The sequence below is a fragment of the Salmo trutta genome, chromosome 16, assembly GCF_901001165.1.
Source record: "Salmo trutta chromosome 16, fSalTru1.1, whole genome shotgun sequence".
NCBI classification, from domain to species: domain Eukaryota; kingdom Metazoa; phylum Chordata; class Actinopteri; order Salmoniformes; family Salmonidae; genus Salmo; species Salmo trutta.
In genome coordinates this window covers 533,377-545,509 of record NC_042972.1, presented here as the reverse complement: position 1 = coordinate 545,509, position 12,133 = coordinate 533,377, and the positions used below count along the sequence as shown (strand labels likewise).

Sequence of the window (12,133 nt, the reverse complement as noted above, 5' to 3'; positions counted from 1 at the left end):
CTAAATCAGAGGCTATGCCACTTGGTAACCTCTGTACCTAACACTTCTCTCCCCTTCCCTTTTAAATGGTCTCCCTCAGGTTTTACGTATCTGGGTATATTTGTAACTCCTAAATTCCAACAAATGTACAAAGCCAATTTTGTTCCCTTGTTTGACACAATAAGACAGGATCTGGAGCGCTGGAACTCGCTTCCGATTTCATGGTTGGGTAGAATATCCCTCTTGAAAATGAACATTTTACCTAGGCTACTTTACCCAATCCAAATGATCCCAGTATTACTCTCCAATAAGGTAATACAGGATGTAAATGGATGGCTAAGTTCCTTTATATGGAGTAAACGCAAGCCAAGACTTAAGATGGCAATATTGCAGCTGCCAAATTCTATGGGTGGCTTGGATCTACCCAATATCAGGCTCTATCAGTGGTGTGCCCACCTATGTTATATCTCAGACTGGATCACAAAAGATGACTCCTCTATTTGGTTAGACATTGAGACTTCTCTTTCAAAATACCCTTTACAGGACCTTTTGTTTCTCACAAGTTTCAAGTCTGTAAAAGATCGCTGTAACAACCCCATTACACTTAACACACTCAAAGTATGGAGGTCAGTTCAACATTTCCTGGGAAGGTCCAAACTAACCTCTGCTCTTACCCCAATTCTTAACAACCCAGATTTTGTCCCAGGATTGCTGGATGCTGGCTTTAACGTTTGGCTTAATAAGGGCATACGCAGACTAAATGACTTATTTGTGGATAAGATTTTATTGTCATTTGAGCAGATGGTCGAGAAATATCAACTCCCAAAGCAGGACTTTTTCCGTTTCCTACAAGTAAGACACTATATTCTGAAGAGCACCACCTTAATTGGTAACCCTGATATGTCTGTCATTGAAAGAATGCTTTTTTCCCCACAAAGGAAAATGTCTGTAAGTCTGTTTTATGATGCTTTAAGGTCCTTTTCCGCTGTCGACACACAGAGAGTGAAACAAGTGTGGGAGAAAGAACTGTCTGTTACCATTGACGAAGAGATGTGGGAGGACATTTGGAAATATGCAAAAACAATATCTATATGTAATCGTACTAGAGCAATTCAATTAAGAATAATACACAGATTGCATATATCCCCAAATCGCAGACATGCATTTAGCCCCGCTTCCTCCTCTCCTCAGTGTCTCAAATGTAAAACTGATACAGGCACCCTAACACATTGTTTATGGTCATGTCCCAAAATACAAAGATATTGGTCTGGTGTTCTGCAAGAGATTGAAAAGATCCTAGGGGTCGATCTAGAATTGGACCCAGTTTCTCTACTGTTAGGTCTCCCTAGTAGGCATGTAACTTCTGTGGGTAAGAGGAGGCTTTACAACATCCTCACCTTCGCAGCGAGAAAAAACATACTTTTACAGTGGATTAGTGATAAGGTTCCCTCTATTAAAGATTGGCATAAGATACTATTTGAATGGGTCCCGCTGGAATATCTGACATGTACATTGCACTCTAAGACAGATCAGTTCTACAAAGTATGGGAACCTTACCTAAATTACCTAGAACCTGAAGTATCAGCTATTATGCTGCAAGGATTCTCTTAGAATGGTGATCTATGTATTCCAGAATTACACTGTACGGTCCGTGTGAGGAACTCAACTTCTTGGTTTAAACTGAGCATTTTATTTTATTTATTTATTATGTCTTTATTGTTATTTTTTTTCTGTTTATGTTTGTTTAAAATGTATGTATTGAGGGATGCAATGAGGGGGATGGGGTGAGAGAAGCGGGGAGAGGGAAACGGTGGGTGTGTGTGTACGTGCGTGCATACATACGGATATGTGTAAGCGAGTGCTGTTTTTTTTGCCTTGTCTTTGTTGTTGTATCTCTTAATATGGGTGAAAATTGTGAAACTCCAATAAAAAATACTGTTACAAAAACTAGCTTTACTACATAGGAAAATAACTAGCTTTACTACATTGGAAAATAACTAGCTTTACTACATAGGAAAATAACTAGCTTTACTACCTAGGGAAAATAACTAGCTTTACTTCATAGGGAAAATAACTAGCTTTACTATATTGGGAAAATAACTAGCTTTACTATATTGGGAAAATAACTAGCTTTATTACATAGGAAAAATAACTAGCTTTACTACATAGGAAAAATAACTAGCTTTACTACATAGGGAAAATAACTAGCTTTACTACATAGGAAAATAACTAGCTTTACTACATAGGAAAAATAACTAGCTTTACTACATAGAAAAATAACTAGCTTTATTACATGGGAAAATAACTAGCTTTACTACATTGGGAAAATAACTAGCTTTACTACATAGGAAAATAACTAGCTTTACTACATAGGAAAATAACTAGCTTTATTACATAGGAAAATAACTAGCTTTATTACATAGGAAAATAACTAGCTTTACTACATAGGAAAATAACTAGCTTTACTACCTAAGGAAAATAACTAGCTTTACTACCTAAGGAAAATAACTAGCTTTACTACCTAGGGAAAATAACTAGCTTTATTACATAGGGAAAATAACTAGCTTTACTACATAGGGAAAATAACTAGCTTTACTACATAGGGAAAATAACTAGCTTTACTACATAGGGAAAATAACTAGCTTTACTACATAGGGAAAATAACTAGCTTTACTACATAGGGAAAATAACTAGCTTTACTACATAGGGAAAATAACTAGCTTTACTACATAGGGAAAATAACTAGCTTTACTACATAGGGAAAATAACTAGCTTTACTACATAGGGAAAATAACTAGCTTTACTACATAGGAAAATAACTAGCTTTACTACATAGGAAAATAACTCTGCTTACATCAGTGGAAGTAAAGAAAAATACAAATCAGCCAAATATGAACTGTGCTCAGAAATATGGAAGGATAATCAATATGAACTGTCTTCTGCAATATGGAAGGATAATCAATATGAACTGTGCTCTGCAATATGGAAGGATAATCAATATGAACTGTGCTCTGCAATATGGAAGGATAATCAATATGAACTGTCTTCTGCAATATGGAAGGATAATATGAACTGTGCTCTGCAATATGGAAGGATAATCAATATGAACTGTGCTCTGCAATATGGAAGGATAATCAATATGAACTGTGCTCTGCAATATGGAAGGATAATCAATATGAACTGTGCTCTGCAATATGGAAGGATAATCAATATGAACTGTCTTCTGCAATATGGAAGGATAATCAATATGAACTGTGCTCTGCAATATGGAAGGATAATCAATATGAACTGTGCTCTGCAATATGGAAGGATAAACAATATGAACTGTGCTCTGCAATATGGAAGGATAATCAATATGTGACCTTGCGTTGAACATGTTGCTGGAGTTGCTGGAGCAATTCCGCAGGTTGTCTCTATCTGTATGGAGTCAACCTATATCTATCTGGAGTCAATCTATATCTATCTATATGGAGTCAATCTATATCTTACTGTATGGAGTCAATCTATACCTTACTATATATATTCAATCTATATCTTACTGTATATATTCAATCTATATCTTACTGTGTGGAGTCAATCTATATCTTACTGTGTGGAGTCAATCTATATCTTACTGTGTGGAGTCAATCTATATCTTACTGTATGGAGTCAATCTATATCTTACTGTATGGAGTCAATCTATATCTTACTGTATGGAGTCAATCTATATCTTACTGTATGGAGTCAATCTATATCTTACTGTATGGAGTCAATCTATATCTTACTGTATGGAGTCAATCTATATCTTACTGTATGGAGTCAATCTATATCTTACTGTATGGAGTCAATCTATATCTTACTGTATGGAGTCAATCTATATCTTACTGTATGGAGTCAATCTATATCTTACTGTATGGAGTCAATCTATATCTTACTGTAAGGAGTCAATCTATATCTTACTGTAAGGAGTCAATCTATATCTATATCTGTAAGGAGTCAATCTATATCTTACTGTATGGAGTCAATCTATATCTTACTGTGTGGAGTCAATCTATATCTTACTGTGTGGAGTCAATCTATATCTTACTGTATGGAGTCAATCTATATCTTACTGTGTGGAGTCAATCTATATCTTACTGTATGGAGTCAATCTATATCTTACTGTATGGAGTCAATCTATATCTTACTGTAAGGAGTCAATCTATATCTTACTGTATGGAGTCAATCTATATCTTACTGTATGGAGTCAATCTATATCTTACTGTATGGAGTCAATCTATATCTTACTGTATGGAGTCAATCTATATCTTACTGTATGGAGTCAATCTATATCTTACTGTATGGAGTCAATCTATATCTTACTGTAAGGAGTCAATCTATATCTATATCTGTAAGGAGTCAATCTATATCTTACTGTATGGAGTCAACCTATATCTATCTGTATGGAGTCAATCTCTATCTTACTGTATGGAGTCAATCTATATCTTACTGTAAGGAGTCAATCTATATCTTAGCCGACAGCTATGTATTTTATTACTTCACTAGTGTAGGCTAACGTAACGTTAAATCAATGAGCCTCCACACAGTCAGTCAGTGAGGGAACGTGATCATTGCACCCAAGATTGAGCTACAACTTGCTAGGCAGTTGGTAGTCTAAATCCTGACTGATGTTACTGCTGTTCCTAAAACCATTGACATACGTTAGCCTACTGTAACCAGAGAGAGAGAGAGAGAGAGTATGTGTGTGTGTTAAGGTTGGGCGATTGTGTACAAGCCTACATCGCCGATTGCGATCCTCGATAATCGATCACTATTGGGGGGGGGTACCCTATTGGGGGGAGGGCTACTTTCTCATGGCTACCCATGTAGTTCCATGGAAATATAACGTTTATTTGTAAAGTAATAAATATATTGATATATTTAAAAGCATTCATGATTTGTGTGAATGTAATATACTAACTATTACTCTTGTTAAAAATATTAAATGGTATTACATTTGGTGAAGAGATCACTATGACTTGTTTAGGACTTGAAACAAAGTTTAGGACTTGAGACTTGACTTGATACTTGACGGTCTTGACTTGGGACTTGACTCGGACTTGAGTGCTTAGACTTGAGAATAACTTGAGACTTGTAAAACAATGACTTGGTCCCATCTCTGCTGTATGGAGAGCGTCTATATATATAGTCACTTTACAAATTACCTCGACTAACCTATAGCCCCGCACATTGACTCAGTATCGGTACCCCCTGTATACAGCCTCGTTATTGTTATGTAGATGTCTTGTGTTACTTATTAATTGATTCAATTTTTTTTCTTGTTTATTTAGTAAATATTTCATTAACTCTATTTCTTGAACTGCACTGTTGGTTAAGGGCTTGTAAGTAAACATTTCACGGTAAACCTGTCTACACCTGTTGTATTCGGCGCATGTGATCAATAAAATTTGATTTGATATATCTTACTGTATGGAGACAGTCTATATCTAACTTACTGTATGGAGACAGTCTAACTTACAGTATGGAGACAGTCTATATATATATATCTTACTGTATGGAGACAGTCTCCATTAAATGTACTGTATGGAGACAGTCTCTATATAACTTACTGTATGGAGACAGTCTCTATATAACTTATTGTATGGAGACAGTCTCTATATAACTTATTGTATGGAGACAGTCTCTATATAACTTATTGTATGGAGACAGTCTCCATATAACTTACTGTATGGAGACAGTCTCCGTTAAACGGATTGTATGGAGACAGTCTCTATATAACTTACTGTATGGAGACAGTCTCTAAAACTTACTGTATGGAGACAGTCTATATCTAACTTACTGTATGGAGACAGTCTCTATATAACTTACTGTATGAGGACAGTCTCTATATAACTTACTGTATGGGGACAGTCTCTATATAACTTATTGTATGGAGACAGTCTATATATAACTTACTGTATGGAGACAGTCTCTATATATATCTTACTGTATGGAGACAGTCTCTATAACTTACTGTATGGAGACAGTCTCTATATAACTTACTGTATGGAGAGTCTCTATATAACTTACTATATGGAGAAAGTCTCCATATAACTTACTGTATGGAGACAGTCTCTATATATCTTACTGTATGGAGACAGTCTCTATATATCTTACTGTATGGGGACAGTCTCTATATAACTTACTGTATGGAGACAGTCTCTATATAACTTACTGTATGGAGACAGTCTCCATATATCTTACTGTATGGAGACAGTCTCTATATAACTTACTGTATGGAGACAGTCTCCATATATCTTACTGTATGGAGACAGTCTCTATATAACTTACTGTATGGAGACAGTCTCTATATAACTTACTGTATGGAGACAGTCTCCATATATCTTACTGTATGGAGACAGTCTCTATATATCTTACTGTATGGAGACAGTCTCTATATAACTTACTGTATGGGGACAGTCTCTATATAACTTACTGTATGGGGACAGTCTCTATATATCTTACTGTATGGAGACAGTCTCTATATAACTTACTGTATGGAGACAGTCTCTATATATCTTACTGTATGGAGACAGTCTCTATATAACTTACTGTATGGAGAAAGTCTCCCAGAGTCTCCTGACACCTTTATGTTTCAGTCCTTCCAGAACAAAAAGGTGGATTTGTTTATCTAGCAGGTGGAACCCCGTCACCATGTCCATGTCACGGCTCTCCCTCTCCCGCACCGCCATTTTGTAACACGACAATGCCCGCTCCACCGTCTCCTCTGATTGGTCCTCCAGATGGAACGCCACAGCATTGATCCTTAGTAGCTCCGCCCTAAGCCGTGACATCACCGAGACATTAGCGTACTTGAACAGGTATATGATGCGTCCAAACGGGCAGTCCCACGTCCCGTCACTGGCCCCGCCTCCTACCTTCAGAGGACAGGCAATCTCCACCTGCACCTAAATCAATAAATCAATCAATCAATTTCCCAAGTTGGGATCAATAAAAGACTACTACAACTACTACCACTACTATTAATACTATAAATACTACTACTACTATTACTACTACTACTACCACTACTATTAATACTACTACTACTACTATTAATACTACTACTATTAATACTACTACTACTGGTAATACCACTGCTAATACTACTACTACTACTACTACTACTACTACTACTACTACTACTACTACTACTACTACTACTATTAATAATACTACTACTATTACTACTACTACTACTATTAATACTAATACTACTACTACTACTACTACTACTACTACTACTACTATTAATACTACTATTAATACTACTACTAGTAATACGATTAATACTAATACTACTAGTAATACTAATACTACTATTAATACTACTGCTACTACCACTACTACTATTAATACTACTATTAATACTACCACTATTAATACTACTACTGGTAATACTACTGCTATTGATACTATTAATACTAATACTACTATTAATACTACTACTACTACTACTACCACTACTACTATTAATACTACTACTATTAATACTACTACCACTGCTGGTAATACTACTGCTAATAATACTACTACTACTACTGGTAATACTACCGCTAATAATACTACTACTATTAATACTATTAATACTACTACTACTATTAATACTACTACTACTACTACTACCACTACTACAATTAATACTACTACTATTAATACTACTACTATTAATACTACTACTACTACTGGTAATACTACTGCTAATAATACTACTACTATTACTACTACTACTACTGGTAATACTACGACTACTATTACTACTACTACTGGTAATACTACTACTATTACTATTATTACTACTACTACTGGTAATACTATTATACTATTAATACAACTACTATTACTACTGGTAATACTATTATACTATTAATACAACTACTATTACTACTATTACTATTAGTACTGGTAATACTAGTATACTATTAATACAACTACTATTACTACTATTACTACTGGTAATACTATTATACTATTAATACAACTACTATTATTACTATTACTACTGGTAATACTATTATACTATTAATACAACTACTATTACTACTATTACTGCTGGTAATACTATTATACTATTAATACAACTACTATTATTACTATTACTACTACTACTGGTAATACTACTGCAACTACTACAACACATTTTTATTTTATTTTTAAATTGAACCTTTATTAAACTAGACCAGCCAGTTAAAAACAAATTCTTATTTACAATGACGGCCAAACCTGGACGACACAGGGCCACCCTATGGGACTCCCAATCATGGCCGGTTGTGATACAGCCTGGATACTAATACTACTAATGCTACTACTACTAATTCTGCTGCTACTACTAATACTACTGCAGCTGCTACTACTACTACTACTACTGCTAATACTACTGAAGTTACTACTGATACTACTAATAATACTACTACTACTAATACTACTGCTGCTACTACTACTACTGCACTACTACTAATACTACCACCACTACTACTACTCTACTACTACTACTACTAATACTACCACCACTACTACTACTAATATGACCACCACCACTACTACTACTACTACTGCTACTACTACTAATACTACCGCCACTACTGCTACTACTACTAATGCTGCTGCTACTACTACTAATACTAATACTACAACAACTATTCTACTACTACTATACCTTGAGCTGTGAATTGGCGTCAAAGTAGTGTCCAGGTTGTTGCTCTGGCCCATCCACCCCTCCTGTCGCTGGCATGGAGGCCATTTTCCTCTCCCAGTCACTCCTCTCACTACTCAACAGCTGGGGCGGTGGAGAACAGCGGATGGGCAGGTTCACCTGGTCATGGAACGGGAAACAACACTCAATATTCACATCCAACTGGTTCTGGTGCTGAAAAGAATGATGGATGAATGTACTAGAAAAATGCCACTATCTTCCCACTGAGGTTTAAATGAGTAGCACAACATCTGAGTCAGTGCAACGTTGTTATATTGTGATATCGATTACTGCTTTGTTGGGAAAGAGCTAGAAAAGGCATTTCACTGTACTTGTGCACGTGACAATAAAAACAGTGAACAGTCTAGTTTTTCCTTGATCAATGCTAGTTTCACCTCCAGACTCCTCTGTCCTTGTAGCAGGTCATTGAGGTTAAGCTTGGCGAGGCCACAGGGGTCATAGCGTTTGTTATTCTCTGTGAAGGGGTGGTGATTGGTCCGTTTCCCAGAGACCAGGACTACACTGCTTAGCTTGTCATCATTGGGATATGTCCCAAACAGGGCGGGGTTGGTCGACACCTTCTCCAACTTCCTGTCTCTGTCGTGGACCTCAATTTCCAGCGGAGGACCTCGCAGGACCTCCAACAGCTCCCCGGGACTTAGCAAGCCTGGATGAGGTAGAGCTAATAATATAAGCTCTAGCAATAAACAGATTTAGCAATAGCTGTAGCAGTAACATTATCTTTAGCGCTAATGATAGATAAAGCGATAACTACACTTAGCGATAACGATGATATGAATAGTGACAGTAAACAAATTCTTAAGGGCATGTTTGACAGTGCTCCACCTGTCATGATGACGTTGACGTCATTGAAGTAAACCTTAGTGCTGTGTTCCTGGCCTTTGGTCCGGTGCATAGACGTGTTATGGAACTGGTACTGGCAGTACACTGGCAGACACTTCTCCTGACAGAAGATGTAGTAGAAGAGAATAGGATGTTACAGGTGCGCTGAGACAGTGTGATGTTGAACCTACAGTGTGTGGAAGGGATGCAGGCTGGGAGGGTCATGTTACAGGTGAGCTGAGACAGTGTAATGTTGAACCTACAGTGTGTGGAAGGGATGCAGGCTGGGAGGGTCATGTTACAGGTGAGCTGAGACAGTGTAATGTTGAACCTACAGTGTGTGGAAGGGATGCAGGCTGGGAGGGTCATGTTACAGGTGAGCTGAGACAGTGTAATGTTGAACCTACAGTGTGTGGAAGGGATGCAGGCTGGGAGGGTCATGTTACAGGTGAGCTGAGACAGTGTAATGTTGAACCTACAGTGTGTGGAAGGGATGCAGGCTGGGAGGGTCATGTTACAGGTGAGCTGAGACAGTGTAATGTTGAACCTACAGTGTGTGGAAGGGATGCAGGCTGGGAGGGTCATGTTACAGGTGAGCTGAGACAGTGTAATGTTGAACCTACAGTGTGTGGAAGGGATGCAGGCTGGGAGGGTCATGTTACAGGTGAGCTGAGACAGTGTAATGTTGAACCTACAGTGTGTGGAAGGGATGCAGGCTGGGAGGGTCATGTTACAGGTGAGCTGAGACAGTGTAATGTTGAACCTACAGTGTGTGGAAGGGATGCAGGCTGGGAGGGTCATGTTACAGGTGAGCTGAGACAGTGTAATGTTGAACCTACAGTGTGTGGAAGGGGACAGGCTGGGAGGGTCATGTTACAGGTGAGCTGAGACAGTGTAATGTTGAACCTACAGTGTGTGGAAGGGATGCAGGCTGGGAGGGTAATGTTACAGGTGAGCTGAGACAGTGTAATGTTGAACCTACAGTGTGTGGAAGGGATGCAGGCTGGGAGGGTCATGTTACAGGTGAGCTGAGACAGTGTAATGTTGAACCTACAGTGTGTGGAAGGGGACAGGCTGGGAGGGTCATGTTACAGGTGAGCTGAGACAGTGTAATGTTGAACCTACAGTGTGTGGAAGGGGACAGGCTGGGAGGGTCATGTTACAGGTGAGCTGAGACAGTGTAATGTTGAACCTACAGTGTGTGGAAGGGGACAGGCTGGGAGGGCCATGTTACAGGTGAGCTGAGACAGTGTAATGTTGAACCTACAGTGTGTGGAAGGGATGCAGGCTGGGTGGGTCATGTTACAGGTCAACAGTTGAGGTATATTACCTCTAAGACATGGAAGGGGACAGGTGATGATGGCAGGGAGGAGGCTGACAGGATTGTGATGACTAGAGGGTTGAGTTCAGCCTTCAGCTTCTCAGAGATCAGAGGTCGGTCAAGTGTGATGTTACACAGACCCTCGTACACCCCAGAGGAACACGTCTCCAGGCAGTCAGTCAGACACCGGTCTCCTAACATACACACATTTAAAAAAGGACAAGATTGACATACTTGAGGGTTGAGTTCAGCCTTTCAGCCTCCCTCTTCATCTAAGTTTTAGAACTACATTAACTTTACCATGCCAAAAGTAAAAAAGTGATGTGTCTTTTCTTTGGTGTTGTGATACTGTGTTTAGCAGTGTAGTTGTAACTGGGGGGTTTTGGGAGGGGCTACAGATGTTTCTATTTGGCTAGCCTTTGCCGAGTCCCAACAACCGGATGTTTTGTTTTTCAGGGGAAATGGAGAGAGAGCTTTTAGGTGTTAGCAAGGCGACACTCCATCTTAACTCCTCCTCAACATTTACTGGATTGGTTGAACATTGCAGAAGAAAACCTCCAGACAGTTTTTTTTTTCTTGTCACGACCAGTATGTAGGGGATTTAGTTTCAGGCATTTCTTTTAAGCCTGCTACGTCGGGTAACTAATTGCCTCGTGAAGTTTGTAATAGGGCTCCAGTGAAGGGCTGAAATGTATTTATAAAGCCTTTTTACATCAGCAGATGTAACAAAGTACTTATACAGAAACCCAGCCTAAAATCCCAAACACCAAGCAATGCAGATCTAGAAGCACAGTGGCTAGGAAAAACTCCCTTGAAAGGCGGGAACTTAGGAAGAAACCTTCCATCCGGCAGAGGCGTGGGAGCCTGGCGATCCGGCTGAGGCGTGGGAGCCCGGCGATCCGGCTGAGGCGTGGGAGCCCGACGATCCGGCAGAGGCGTGGGAGCCCGACGATCCGGCTGAGGCGTGGGAGCCCGACGATCCGGCTGAGGCGTGGGAGCCCGACGATCCGGCTGAGGCGTGGGAGCCCGACGATCCGGCTGAGGCGTGGGAGCCCGACGATCCGGCTGAGGCGTGGGAGCCCGACGATCCGGCTGAGGCGTGGGAGCCCGACGATCCGGCTGAGGCGTGGGAGCCCGACGAACCGGCTTTCCCTTCCATTCTATCCTTTTTCCTTTCCCTTCCATTCTAACCCATTTCCCTTTTCTTCCAATCTATCCCATTTCCCTTCCAATCTATCCCATTTCCCTTCCAATCTATCCCATTTCCCTTTTCTTCCATT

General features: G+C 39.3%; 1 protein-coding gene across 1 annotated transcript in view; it reads right to left on the bottom strand.

The window, feature by feature from the left end:
- Positions 1–12,133, bottom strand: part of cfap92 (cilia and flagella associated protein 92 (putative)) — a 58,208-nt gene that overhangs the window by 30,065 nt on the left and 16,010 nt on the right. Inside the window, exons 9-13 of the mRNA XM_029695165.1 lie at positions 10,863–11,047; positions 9,536–9,653; positions 9,085–9,356; positions 8,654–8,809; positions 6,550–6,905 (exon numbers count right to left, since the gene is read on the bottom strand). Of these exons, the coding sequence (XP_029551025.1) occupies positions 6,550–6,905; positions 8,654–8,809; positions 9,085–9,356; positions 9,536–9,653; positions 10,863–11,047 (1,087 nt within the window). The remainder of the gene's footprint in view (positions 1–6,549; positions 6,906–8,653; positions 8,810–9,084; positions 9,357–9,535; positions 9,654–10,862; positions 11,048–12,133) is intronic.